The sequence below is a fragment of the Drosophila grimshawi genome, unplaced genomic scaffold (assembly GCF_018153295.1).
Source record: "Drosophila grimshawi isolate 15287-2541.00 unplaced genomic scaffold, ASM1815329v1 contig_44, whole genome shotgun sequence".
NCBI classification, from domain to species: Eukaryota; Metazoa; Arthropoda; class Insecta; order Diptera; family Drosophilidae; genus Drosophila; species Drosophila grimshawi.
The window spans coordinates 13,820,729-13,836,030 of NW_025063240.1; the positions used below are offsets into that span (position 1 = coordinate 13,820,729).

A 15,302-nucleotide genomic window follows, 5' to 3' on the forward strand; every position below is an offset into this window, starting at 1 on the left:
ACATACAAATATTGTATGTATATAGAGTGTTGTTAGAGATTGTCGGCAAAAGTCTCACACAGCCCACACGTGCAACACTTGGCAAAAAACCGCAATTCAATTTACAGCACTTGCCACAACACAATTGCAAGTGGGAGCAGCCACCATAGACAACGAGACCAGAGTTCTGTTGCTGCTGCTGCTGCATGTAACACACCCCGCGCACGTGTGCGTCAAGTAACCAAGTGGTTGCCCTGCCTCGACTGTGGGCTGCCTGCCTATTTGGCTGGCTGCTATATTGCCCCACTAGCCCACAGGGCCGCGATGCTTGTGGCAATATGTTTTAACGCAGCTGCTGCGTTTGCCAATATTGTGCAAGCTTTTAATACCTCCCCGCACCCATGCCCCATGCCCCATGCACCATTACATCCATTGCCTCCACACAACAGATTTCAAATCGCAAATTTGTTGTGGCTCCGAATCTAAAACAAATGAGAATTTAATACATTGGGTGTGCCCGACTGCGACATGACCTCTTTTCAAGAAACACACAAAAATTCATACACACAAAAGTATGCTACAAAAAAGTAAAAGGAAAAAATAAGCCTTTTTATTGAGCTTTCGAAATTTTCTTTTGATTTTCATACTTTTTGTTTGTTTTACAAAAATTCAAGAATAAAAGCCATTACAACTGCAAAAAAAAAGTTAGGGTATACGTTTGGGAAACAAAAATGCGTTAAGGTAATTACTTGGCCTCCCAAGGGGCTGAAAGGGGGTGAGTGGTGGGCGAGGGAAGTGGTGGATACGACGCATCAATTACCAATTGTTGCTTGCTTCAGCTTGTTTGTGTTAATTAACCCAGAAATCAAATCGTTTTTTTCTTCTAAACTGCACTTGTAAGGCAACCATGAATGCATTTTAATTTAACTTTGTTTTGCAGTGTGCTTAAAGTTAATTGAGTACCACTCCCTCTCCCCTCCACCACCTTACACACCTCTACTGAAATTTATGGGAAAAAAAACAACAAGAAAATAGCAACAATATAAATGTAAATATGCATGAAAAATAACTTTTAAAGCTGTTGTGTTTGCCAAACGAATGAATCATTGCAGTTCTCTAGCTAGATTTTCAATCACTCCACTCTCACTCTCTCTCTCTCTCTCTGCCTCTCTCCGTCTCTATCGTTTTCTTCTCGTTTCATTAAAATTCAATTTAAATTTACAACCATTAAAAGTTTGACTGAGTGTTGGGTGTTTTCGAGCACAGGGTTCAACACAGTGTTTTACAAAAGGCTTATTGGCCAACTTGGATGCCCCACTGATGACTGACTGCTTGTTAGCCTGTCTGCCCTCCCTCCCTGTCTGCCTCCCTCCGCTGCCTTCGCTCCTTTCATTTAAGTTATACCTGTCTAACCCAGTTAGCGAGTTTTGTTTGATGTTCCACTTTCAGTTGAGCAGCAGCCAACGGACTAAAAGCGTATTTACCACTTTAATATTACCCTCAGCCAAAAAAAAATACTACACAAAGTGCATAACAAAAAATCCAATCAGATTAAGTTCAAAGTTCTAGACAGTTTGCCAATAACAAGCCAATGCAATAACATTATTTAATAATGCAACCAGGGTTAAAAGTGAATGGAGAATACATAAATATCTTAAAATATTTAATAATTTAAAGTCTTTCAAAACTGTTATTTATATCAAAATTTGCATAATTTTTATTGCTATTTCGCTGAACTTGATAAAAAAGAAACAAACAAATATTTTTCCAGCGAACACGATTCAACTTATTGCAGGTAAATATATTTAACCATCATGCTTGAATTAATTCGACTTTCACAACTAATTCAAAAAAAGTATATAAGATTTAATATTTATATTGAACGATTAGTCAAGGGTTTTTAGATATTTTTAGATTATTGTTGGGATTACCAACAAATGTATATTTTACATTATTGTTGGCTTTATAAATGTTCTAATCATTAAGATTAGCATTAATAGTCATCGACCACAAACCATAGGTGGTACAACAATTTTCTTATCAATTTTTCCGTGTAAACTTTTGACTCATTGATGCTATTTTCAATGTTGATGCCGGTATTTCGTTCTTTTTTTTCTATTTTCAAGTACGTATGATAGAGATATGTGTATATAATAACTATATATATAATAACAAATGTCTATAAATTTGGTTTGGGTTTTTATTGTATATATTCTGTTGTTCGTTGCGATAAGCAGGCGCGAATTGTGCCAAAAGATAATTTGCAGTGTGTGTTTGTATTTGTATTTGTTATATTCGTTTATTTAACGCCTTCGAGGCTTGTGACCAAGTTCACAGAATCGACTGCCGACTGACGATGACGTCACATTCACTTCCGCTTCGCAGGGGACAAACAAACCCAAACACATGTACCCTGATAGGGATGATTGATTGAGCTCGGGACAGAGAGAGAAGGAGAGAGATAGAGAGAGAGAGGGGGAGAGAGAGAGAGGGGGAGAGAGAGAGAGAGAGAGCAAGCGCTTCCTCGTTATGCGTAATTAATTGAGAGCACTCCACATCAGTGAAATTGAAATTAACTGAATTAAGTGTGGAGCAAGAAGAAGAGCAAAACCTCAAATCGAAATGCAATCAAGTGATTAGTGGGTGGGGGGCAGAGACGTGGATAGGGGTAACGCAAGCAGCAGTAAGCTTTTGTCAACTGCGGGTCAAAACGTTTGAGAGAAGAGATGAGATGAGGAATTGCATTTGGGTTCCATCAACTTGAGGAGAGTTGCTCGTCATTGTCGTTCAATTACATGACACTCAACGAGTTTATTATAATACACACACACACACACACATAATCAAGCATTGTTATGTGACATTTGTCCAGTGGGGTCTGTTTGTGTGGTTGGCATTGTAAGCCAATATGCATATAAGGGACCAGCAGCAGTTAGATAATTCCCAATATCAAACAACAACCCTAACAACAAAGGCGATTCATTGTGCGCTCTTTATGCATGCATGCAAAATATAAAAAAAAAAAAAAATAAATAAAAAAAACATCAGCAGCAGCAAGAAAAATACAAAACAAAAAACCAAGCAACTTTCACTCATAAATTAATTGTTGTTCGAAATGGAAACAAAACTAAATGCCCCAAAGTGAGGAGCTAATCGTGAAATCAACGCTTTAAAGTAAAAATTCACATATGTAAATCAGTATGAATCCGTTTATGAATCCGTTGCCCAGCTGTTTTGTGTGTTGTGCTGCGTTGTTGTGAGTAATGAACGGCGCTTTAGGTTTGCATTTTAAATCAGCCAAATATTTGAATAACTTTCTGTACGCTGGGCAACCTTGAGAGTGCCACAACAACAGCAGCAACTATCGATGACGATGTGCAATTCGCGCACAACCGCCGCTATTATCGACACTGAAGTTATCGAATTACGTGTTGCTACTACTTGTGGTGGGTGTAGGAAATGTTTGGCTATGTGGTTTCAAGTGAGCCACCGAAGTGGGTCAAGTAAAAGGGGCGCAATTTGTGGTTTAAGTCATTGATGAGTCACAGAATTGAAAGGGAGGTATGCAAATCAAAAGTCTAAAGTGAATGATGGAATTATGACCACAACGTAATATTTTAAGGCCGTATGCAAATACAACAAAAGAAACACATTTGACGTAAGGCGCTTTACATGCATATTTATGAAAAACCTATTCAACTTGATATATCAAGCATAAATAAAATGAATTTATGAATTCGCCGAACGTAGAATTCGAAATTAACATAAGTTTAAGAATTCTGACCATATCCATTGCGGTGCTTAAAAGCTCTTGCGGTACAAGAAAATACTTGCAATGTATTTTTATGGTGCTCGTCCCACTTAAAATGTTAATGTTAGCGTGTTGTTGCCACCTCATTATTATTTTAGTTCATTTTGAGTAATTTCGAAGCATATCCATTTTTGGATTTTCTAACTGTTCAGCAGTTTTTCAAACTCGTAGCATGTAATATTCATGACACATGCGTGACGCATAGACCGCTGCATAGAGTTGCAGTGCAACATTTTGCTCCACTTCTGGGACTTGTGCACTCCACTTAAATGATGCGTTTAATGCCCCCAAAGACTTTCGCCCACGCAGCTTAGTCCCCCTCCCACTTCTAATTAACATTATCCAAACATCGCTGCGAACTTTGACCCAATTACGCGCAATATAACGCGACATTCACACACACACACACACACACATGCAGAATTCATATTTACGAGTTTGTTGTTGGTCGAAGAGAGATGGAAAATAATAAAACACGCCAAGCGAGAATGAATAAAAGAAACTACAACAACAATGAGCAAAGGCTTTTATTTACTTAATTTTGGGCTGCAGCCGCATTTGAGGAACGCAGGCGCAACGTTCCCACCACAGAACCAGACCAACGCAACGGTTGGTGGGGTGGAGCAGGAGTAGCTCAAGTACAAATATAAACGGCGAAAGAAGAGACGTGAGGAGGGAGAAAGAGGGCGAGACACACACACAAGCACAACAATACTGCAGGCAGGCGCAGTCAATAAAACGCCACTCAACAGAAACATGCGAAACACATTAAAGGCAATACAAAATATCAAGCAGGAAACCACACAAGCACAAGCACAATCACAAAAAATAAACTTCAACAAAAAAAACATGAGACGCAGCCTCGTAAAATTTTTAAATTGAAATTAAGCAACGTAAAATTGCAATTAGGCAGTGCTCAAGTACTCGGCAAACAAATTATATTGTTTCTTTCTCCTCCACCTCTCCTCTTCCCAACTCAATGTCATGAAACAAAACTACTAAATGACAATAAAAAACAAACAAAAAATTTGCTAAGCAAAACGAATAGCTTATACCTAATTATTACGCACATTTTTTATTTGTTTTTAGACAACATTCGAAAACATTAACAAAGAGTCATTGACACAAGAGCATAAAACAACAACACACACACATAAATCGTAGCAAGAGCGAGCTAACAGAATACAACGAACGAAGCGTCGTCGCCAAAGTGTCGTTGTCGTTTTTGTTTTAGTTGCCGCTGTAGTTGTGTATAGTCGTCGCTTGCCCTGCGCTCCTTTCTCTTTCACACAACATAGCAAACATTGCAAATTATTTACCGCAACATTGACGCCTCACCGGCGCCGCTCTTTCTCCCTCTCTCTTTGTGTGGTGTTCGCCCGCTCTCCCAACCTATTCTCTGCTCTACTCTGCTCTGCTCGTGTTATTTCCCATTGTATTTTTAGAGGTTCACTAACTTTAGTGTTGTTATAGATACAATTATATTGCATGTGCGTGTGTGTGTGTAAATGTATGTGTGTGAAGTTTGTTTTGTTGCTGTCTTTGCTGCTCTGCTCTGTGCTCGCTTAATTAAATCTTTAGCCCTGACACTTTTTTCATTGACAAGGCAACCAACTTGCACCCGAAACTCCGACCGGCCAAAAATAGCAAAAGCCAAAACAATAAATGCGATTTAGGTTTACGAGTATATCTTTTGTTGTATGTACATATTAACGCTACGAACGCTTTCGCAAAAAATAATGAAAAAAAAAACTAAATAAATAAATTTCTGCTAGCGCAGCAAGCAAGCGACGCTACACGTTGGGAAAGTCAATGTGCCGTAAGCAGGAAGGGGGCTGTGGTGGGTGGTGGACGATCACGACGACGACCTTGGGAAACGGCGCGTTGATTTTACAATGTTATTGTTAAAGTTGCCAAGTTATGCAGTTTTTAAATGTGTCTGTGTTGTATTCTATGTTGTTGCTGTTGCCGTGCTCGGGTTGCTCATTTAAAGTCATCTTTTTGGCATAAATTAAGCTGCCAATTTATTACTTTCAACTACGCCGTGTGAAATTTTTTTTTTTAGCGACTTCACGCAAATTGAAAAACAGCTGGCTAAGTGCCAAAAGTGGTGGAGCTCTAATGCAGTCCCATTAAATACCTTATGACATCAGTGATCTCATTTGTAAAAGTTGGATTATACAACATAGTACAGCAATTCTGATTTATTAATCATTTTTCAAATCATTACACCACACTGTTATTTTTCATTTCCAGCCACGTTTCCAAAGCATTCGTGCTTTTTTCTACAACCACAATACAATACATACAAAGCTCTCCCACGGGGGACTCCACCTCCGGAGACTACGTGTTCCAGATTCACATGTACAACCAAACCTATATTTTTACATGTGTTCATCAAGCTCTCAATCTACACATAAAAAAGTTTACAATTCTTTGTGAGTCACTCGCAGTGATAGGCAGCACTTTAAAAGCGCAGTAGCAATAAAACGCAAAAAAAACTTAAATCTTATCAAAAAAAAAAACCGGAAGTGCAAAGCACAAAACATGCGAGAAATTAGTTGATAAATCACATGAAAAGAGACAGATGAAGGGAAGGGGGAGTGTCACTCGCTGCATAAATAAATGAAAATCGTATTCAGCGAAGCGAATCATATGAATTCGTAGAAATGTCACAATGTGACGTCACAATCTTCTAATTAATTGACTTAAAAGCCGTTTTAAGCACAAAATTCCCCACTCACTGCATCATATTAACCACTTTATGAATAAGCGTTAAAATGACGACGCGACTAATTTCTGATAAGCTGTTTCTAAAAATGCGCTTGCGTTTGCAACCAGCCAAAGTTGGAGAGAGACAACGAGTGAAAGAAAGAAAGAAAGAGAGAGAGAGAGAGAGAGAGGAAGATAGAGGGGGATTAAAACCGGTTGACTGACGGTCAATAAAAATCAAAATCCAGTAAATGCCTAAGAAATGACACACACAGACTGACAACAGAGCGGAAAACGAACGAGCGAAGCGTAGCCAACAAGTGGACAACAACAACAACGATGAAGAAAAAACGAGAACCTCAACCAATAACAATAACAAAATATCCGTTACTCTTGTAGTGAGTTCTAACGCTGGCTGATTGGCGACAAGTCACAAGTTCCATGCATGCGAAAGAAAGAAAGACACTCGAAAAGCATCTCTGCCTTCTTATTACTCATGCTAATTCCGTACACACACACACACACTCAATCAGGCAGTGAGAGTCCAGTGTTGGACAGTATAATGAACTACTTAATGCCGCAGCAGCAGTGAAACAAGTTGTCGTCGCACAGTGGGCAAAGTTGCTTATGTATTGTATGTATGTATATATATATTTATATATATATATATATGTATTTCAATTGCATTATTGTTGTTGTTGCTTAAGTATTTTTTTTGTTACCACGTGCCACTTGCAGCTTAGCGTGGTAACCCAACACAAATGAGGTCGTCAGTGTTCCGAAGGAGACTCAACAGACGTGGGCCGTCAATATGACTATATTTTTTTTAGCGAATTGGCCGCATTTCTAAGCCGAAAATGGTGTAAAGTGAGCGGAGGACCGTGACGCATGCAAAATTGTAAAATCAGACACTTTATTGACACTTCATTGAACCGAATTGTGAAATAGGCAATCGTAAAGATTAAGTGCGAATACATGTACAATCTTCGGCATGAGACATATCAATAGCTTATCTGGAATTCTTTTGAAAATCAGTGCCTTAAGTAGTGAAAACCTATTAAAGAATTATGTGCTGTTGCTAACCACACTGAAAATTATGTAATATGCTTATTAAAGGTTGCCAACACTGTTTAAAAGCCATCTATTTGCTCGAAAGCTTGAGCTGAAGCTATCAAAACTATCGATGTAACTTTATTTCAAAAGTTCTTCTAAAGCTAACGTGGTGCATCGGCCCTAACCCCCCACAAAGTGCATGCAGCAGCGAGCAAATAACAAAGTGGGGAGTGGGAGGAGAGGAGAACTTGCCGTTGGCCTTCCAAGCACAGCGCATGCCACATCAGAACAGAACTGAACAGAGCAGCGCAGAGTAGAGTGGAGCAACAAATTCTAACGGTAATCCCCACAATGTCTATTTTTGTAGCTGTTGCTGCGCTGCTGCTGTTGCAGCATAGTAATGTTGCTGTTGTATCTTGCAGATACAATTTTAAACTTATAATTTAAATACAAAGTCGTGGCATTGTTTTTTTTTTGTTCAGAACCAAAGCAGCGACAGCGAGAAGCATTTGGTTTAAATCTTTGATGTGATTATTATTATGATGATGATTGTTGTTGTTGTTGCGCTTGTGGTTGTTTGTTTTCGGTTTTGAACTTTTGCCCAGCGGCACAATTCTAAAGCGAGAGGAGCGAAAAAATGTGTTAATGTGTGAGAGGAGAGAAGTTTTTTTTTTGGTGGCAAGAAGATGCTAAAACATCGCGCCCGTCTAGCGGTTCGCAACTAATTAAGAAGGCAGCAGCCCCTCGCAAATGACGCAGCTTGTTTTCGGATACAGAGAGAGAGAGAGAGAGAGAGAGATACACTGAGCTAAAAGATACAGATACATTTAGATATATATCTCAGTGTATATGCAACTCATCTTAGCTGTCTGTGGCAGCAGCCGCAACTGCGACGCATTCAAGCATAAAGTCTAATGATTGCTAATTACAAGACAACAACAACAACTACCAAGAAACGGTCGCCCTGAAACTAAACTGAACGTAAATTGTGAGATCATTGCGCCGTAACCAAATTGCCCGTTTGGGCTTCAATAGAAAGTTGCACATTTGGACACAAAAAAAAAGAAAAAAGTAGATGGACTCCGACATTCAAATGGTCAGACAAATTGTTTTCAATATCTGAGATCTTATGAGCTGGCGTAAAAAAAGCAACCACAACACGGCAACAAATAACTACATATAACGTTTATTGCAATCTCAATCTCAGTTTTGTGTTTATTTCCTGAATGATGTGTTTATTATTTCAAGGCTACCATTGTTGAAATGTGTTGGTTTTGATCATTAATTGGGGGTGTTACCCATATGTAAAACTATGTTATTCATTATACAAAATATCCAAATTAACAAGCTTGTAAACAAGAGTTTAAATACTTCGTTTCCTATGCAAGTTATACAAGTAGAAAATCGATAAAATTTAAATATATAGTTACAGCTGTTTTGCTTACCTTGTAGACCTGGCCGTAGGTGCCATTGCCAACGACCTCGATGAGCTCAAAGATGCCAGCCGGATCCTGTAAGGGACAAGATAAGACAAAAGGTGAACATTAGTTTAGAACAATTGTCAGAGAAGAAAATGCAATAACAATTAAAATAAATAGCGAGGGGAAACGCCCAAGAAAAAATACAAACTAAAAAATCCTTAGCCAGATGCAAAGAGGCAAAAAACCGAAAGACAAACAAAGAAAAAAGGCTGAAAGTCAAATGCGGATGAGCTGAGAACAGGACGGGGCTGCTGCTGTTGCTGCTGCGGCACAGAGGCTCTTAACAAACAACAGCAACAACAGCAGCAACAAAAAAATCACATTAAGGTTGAATCAGGCAACGTTGTTATTTTGGGTTTTGTTTTGTTTGTGTGTGTAAACAAATTATTAAGGCATAATAATACAAATACGGACTGCGGCAACAAACGTTAAAAATAAAGCGGCATTTAATACAAATACAAATCCAACGAAATCCCGAACCCACCACCACGCCTGCCCCTGGCACTGTCCATGTCAAGCCATACAACAACAAATCGCATGCGAGTTCATTGACACGCAACTCACGAAGCACGAAGCGAACACGAAGCAATCACGAGAACTCACAGAAATGGTACAAGGTGAGGGAGGGGGAGTGCAGAAACTAGTGACAGCTAAGGTAAACGTCAATTAAAATAACAAAAACAATTTCAACAGGTAACTGACTGAGTTCTTCTGCAGTTCTTCTCTTCTTCTTTTTTTGACAGGGGCAGTCTGTGCCCTAAATTCCTTTTATGACAAGCTGAACTACAACAAGTCAAAGGGGGAGGCCAAAGGGCAGACAGGCAGGCAAACAGACGAAGAAGTAGAAGTAGAGGAAGAAGTGCAGACATCGGTTAATTGAGAAAACATGCAAGTTTAGCCTTATAGAATAACTTGAATGCAGTTCTCATATATGCTATTACTTTGTACAAGAACAACAAACAATTGATGAAATTGGAGCAATAAATTATATTTTTAGATTTCAATAACTATTTTATGTATAGACGAGAAAATGCATTTTTATCGATCATAAAAAAATAAAACAGATGCCCATAAAAAAGTTTTGATTATGACTGAATATGGTATTTTGTTGTAACGATATTTCTCAGTTGATTAGCCACCACTCTAAATACCCTTCCCCCACCACACATCAGCCATCAGCTTATGCATTCCTTCTTGGGCATTCTTTTCTTCTTGCATTTCACTGTTAAAAAGCAGCACTCGTTGTGTTCCCCCGCCCCCCATTCCATTGTAACGGAATATTCTTGTGCGCAGCGCAGAGTCGAGTCTTTAAAAGCTTCAGCTGCACATTTCAACAAATACACGCCAGCCACCCCCTTTCCCCTTTAAACAAAGGCAAAAGCTAACGGTAGGCAGCAATTTGCAGGCAGTCGGACTGGGCTGGGCTGGGCTGATGATATGCTCAAGCAGCCGGGAAGCAAGCCAAAGCCACAGGAATTATAATAAAGCCAAAGACAAAGCGTCAGTCGAAAAAAATAAAATAAAACAAAATACAAAATAAAAGTAAAAAACAGCAAATGGGGCAAAAGAGTAAGAGAGAGAGGGAACTATTAAGAGCTGCCTCAAGTAGATTTATGGCTGCCTTCAAATGAGCCATCGAGAAACGCCTCCCCAGCGCTGCTATCATTGTTCTTGTTCTTATTCGTTTTTTTGGTGTTGCCTCAAAGTGTGTCAAACACATGCAGGCAGCGCGAGTAAAAGAGAGGAGACATCAGAGCAGGCAGGCAGGCAGTCAGTCAGCAATTACTGCTATTTATGACCGATTACTTCACGTTGTAAAATCAATTAAAAATGCACGAAAAAGTGAGCCAAGTGTTGTTCCCCAACCAACCCCTGCTGCACACTTTTGACGGAACAAACCGCTTCATGACTCATTAGCGTTGACATGCTAAAGCAAAACACAAACAACACACAGCAACCGTTGCGGGAGTGGGTGAGCGCGAGCGAGAGAGAGAGAGAGAGAGAGAAGCATAGGTTCTGCTGGATTGTTCGCAGCTGCGTTTACAGTTATCAGTAGTCGTTGTTGCTGCTGCCTGTTGACCATTTCTCTCTGTGCTCTGCTCTTACATGTGTTCTTCTCTCCCACTCTTTCTCTTTTCGTTCTTTTTTTTCTTGCTTTCTTATATAACCTTCCAGTGAGTTGTAATCGCTTGGAAATGAGAACTCTTCAAAAATTGGTACTCGTCGATATTTAACCTCAGAATAATTAATAATTAAATCCACATGAAAATCTGCCAGTAACTCTCCAAAGGGTATTTAAAATTCGCTACTGCATAGGTAACTGTGCTTTCTTGTTTGACTTTGTGTCTTGTGTCGTTGTGTTGTATTTGTTGAAACGGGCCACGAGTGCAACTAAAACTAAAACTAAAACTAAAAAAAACTCGCTGATACTCCAAGTCTAAAACTTGCTGCTGCTGCTGGGCAGGCGGCCTGCCTGGCAAAACTGGATTTCTTTTTGGCCGTATACGAGGCTTGGCCCAGTTAGAGTAGCAATGATATGTGAATGTATATATATAAATATATATATATATATATGTGTGTGTGTACATTAAGGAGACTCGCCAACAGGACTGACTGCATATTGTACGCCCATGCGAGAAATAATAGCAGCAAAAACTGCTTTTTTTTCTTTGCAAATGCATAAGAGAGCGAGAGGAGTAGGAGGAAGAGAGATAGACAGAGACAAACTACATATGTAAATAGTTATGTCTATGTGTGCGTGTGTGTGTGTGTGTGGGCTGAGACCAATTCGATTAGGAATGCAATGCATAATATGCAAGAAAGCTGAGCTTCAGCTGCAAAATATATGCAAGTCTTGTAGCCAACAGCAAATTAAGCTGACAGCTATGAAAATAACAAAAAAAAACCAGTTAACCCATACACAACGTGGTAGGAAAAGGAGTAATGTAGTTTCCCTCATGGTTTGAGAACTATGAAATATTTATGGGTTTGACACGAAGTTTTATTGCGAAATCCGTTGCAAATGCTAAATTTTCAGAGTTAATCATTTTTGTTCAGCAATATGCATCGGAATTTCAAATTTCTATTTAGACTTGGTTTGTGCTTCTGCTTTAAGCCATTTTTGAAAAATCCACTAAACAGAAATAAGATATATATTTTCCCCCATAATAATCCCATCTGGAATAAAAGAGTTATTCTCATTTAAAACGCAATTATTCTTACAAAATCTACTTGAAATATTTATTTGTACATTCATTTTGTCTTATGTACACAAACTTATATATACACACACATATGTATGTTAATGTATCTATGTGTGTCCATCTGGCTTGAAATATTTAGTGATACGTTTTTTCCCTGCGTGTGTGTTTACCCAAGTCATGTTGATTTAACCCACAAAACAAACCAAACCCAAACATATGTGATTTTTTTCTCCCTCTCTCAGTCTATCTCTTTACAATGGCTGCAAGAAGAAGAAGAATAACAAATGCAGCAAATTGCAGCACTTTCAAACAACACACAAGCAGCATACACACCAAATGTGGGCGAACACGTTTTTATCGCACAAAGCCATATGCAATAAACGTTGATTAAAATAAATATACACAAGAAACGCACAAAAGAAAAAAAAAAAAACAAAGACGCAAACGGAGTGTGTGTAAGTATGTGTGTCTGTTCATAAGTGTGTGTGTGTGTATGTTACACACACTCAAGTGTGTGTAAGTCATGCACAAAATGTTATATGAAGGCAATCAGCAAAAGAGCTTATCAAATAGTGCAGCCACAACAAAAAAAAAAAAAACCAGAAACTTCAAACAGCGTTTTAGAAGATAATTAATGTACACATAAGTACATACACATATAGATATAGATAAATGTACAATATATATTTCACAGCTGGCAATCATAGAATAATTAATGAATGCATTTTGTATGTTTGCCTTTGCTTCTCTTTTTAAGTCTCTTATCAGTTTAACAAAGCTTTCACAAAGGGAATGAAGGCGTAAGCAGAATGAGTAGAAGAAGCACAAGTGCCATTCGCCCCGCAGCAGCTTTAAGGACTGTGACCTTTTGTCAACAGCAGCCGCAGCAGCAGCAGCAACAAAGCCAAATACTATTTCGGGGCACGTATTTCATTGTTTAATGACCTTTAAAAAAAAACCAACGCAGACGCGGCGCCCACGCGCCTTCTGTGAGAAGGCCAACAACAGCAACAAGAGCAGCAGCACCAGCAGCAAACGACAACAACAACTTATGGGGCCATCATACGTCTCCCATTTTTTCTTCTTTTTTTTTTTTGCTTTGCTTTGCTTCATCATCATCTTCATGTAGTCTGCACATACATACACACATGCATTTATTTACACACGCATGCTGCTGCTGATGCTTCTTTTAATAAAGTAAACTAAACAATTTTCATTCTTGTCTCGTTCTTGTCTCGCCTTCTTCTACTATGAAGAACATCATCATATGCACACACACATGCACCCATGTACATGCCAGCACACACACACACTCACACATCAATACAGACGGTCGCCGACAGTCGCAATCCACCTTATGCTCCCCACCACACTGCCCACCCACCACAGCTGCAAGACAGAGTCAACAAACGGACACTCGCACACACACACGGTTACACAGAGAGGTGAAGAGACAGAAGGCACGCAGACAGCGCTGCTGCTCCTCAACACTGGCAAAACTTTACTTTCTGTGGGTGCTGCGCCCAACGTGGGGCGGCCACTGCGTGGTGAGTTTCAAAAGCTGTGGTGAATGTTTGCTGAAAGAGAAAGGCAAAAGCACAGACAAAATAGACTCACACACCACACAAAACAACGCGTGCGGCTTTTGCTTGGCTTGATGTGGTGCGTGTGGGGCATTTCATTGAGAAATGAAAAATACATAAAAGAAAACCAACAACAGCAACAACAGTGATAAACAAGACTTCGCAAAGGCGCTGACACCGGCCGGTCACTGTCGCTATCGTGGTGAATTGGGGAGGTTGGAGTGGGGTGGGTTTTTGGGGTGTATACGCACAGAGAGAGAGCAGAGCACATTGCAAAAGTGCTTAAGCAAAACACTAAATGTCAATATGCAGTTATTATGTATTATGCAGTTCTGCGTGTTTGTACGTGTGTGTACATGTTTGGAGTGGGCGTTGCCATAGTCTTTATTTTAATAACAATTGGCAACTTTTTTTGGTTCATAGAATTTGAAACGGTTGTATAATAACTAATTCATAAACATCCATATATAATTCAGTATTCGGCAGCAGCAAAATTTCTTATCAGATTGCAAGTGTTGCCGTGCGATAATTGAATAAGTGCAGTTGGGATTGAAAGTGAATTTGATGAGCGAGTGAGTGAGAGAGAAAGAGAGAGCACAGCTGCAGAAAACCATATTTAAAGTTGATGAGCGTCGCAATGCGGAAATTACTTAAAATATATATATATAAAATAATAGGAAGAAAAAAGTCATGCACACATGGCCACACCTTGCAGCAAATGAGCGAGACTCCAGCAAATGTTGCTTTTGTTGGTGAAGCTGACAACTTACCTTTAGTGCCGTCAAATCGATATCATCCAATGAACAATTCACCGATTGTGCCAGTTGTTGTTGTTGCTGCTGCTGTTGGTGCGCCATTTTGATTTGCTATTTTTTGTTATTCTGCCTGCTGCTGCGGCTGCTGTTGTTGTTTCTGCTGCTACTTCACACAAACACACACACACTCACGCATACGCACACACTGCTATGCAGGCTATGCACACCAACGCACACACACATAAACACGCACACGCATACACAGAAGCCGTCACTTTTTTTTTGCTTCTTCTCTTCTTCTTCTCTGCTGTGCTTCTGTTATTATTGTTGTTTATAAATTATTGGGCGAGTAACAAGCAGACTATGCTTTAATTATATTCTTTGAATTGCTCTATAATGGAAAATTTATAAATAACAATAAGACTGTTAAGTACGACAATTAAGCAAAATAAAACAAATTGTTATTTGTTGCTGGCCACACAACTTTTCTCTTTTTATTTTGTATGTATGTGTGTTTTTTACGGGCGCGGCACGCACTTTTTCACAGATTTTTCTCTTTTTTTGTTTAGGCAGATACAAGTGCAATTAATATTTATACATATTTAATATTCTTATTCTTCACCGATTAATCACACACACACATACACTTTGCGCTCTTCGCTATACACACACAAACAGATGTACACGCATTCATATACTTTGGATATATATACATGTATTCGTAT

General features: G+C 39.1%; 1 protein-coding gene across 10 annotated transcripts in view; it reads right to left on the reverse strand.

Annotated features, from left to right (window-relative positions):
• Nucleotides 1-15,302, reverse strand: part of LOC6558541 (serine/threonine-protein kinase mig-15) — a 39,677-nt gene that overhangs the window by 24,133 nt on the left and 242 nt on the right. For all 10 annotated transcript variants that reach the window (XM_032742808.2, XM_032742815.2, XM_032742812.2 and 7 more), the window contains 2 exons: nucleotides 14,593-14,968; nucleotides 9,001-9,066 (listed from right to left, as the gene is read on the reverse strand). In XM_032742808.2, coding sequence (XP_032598699.1) covers nucleotides 9,001-9,066; nucleotides 14,593-14,679 — 153 coding nt within the window. In that variant the 5' untranslated portion in view covers nucleotides 14,680-14,968. Of the gene's footprint in view, nucleotides 1-9,000; nucleotides 9,067-14,592; nucleotides 14,969-15,302 lie in introns of those variants that run through there.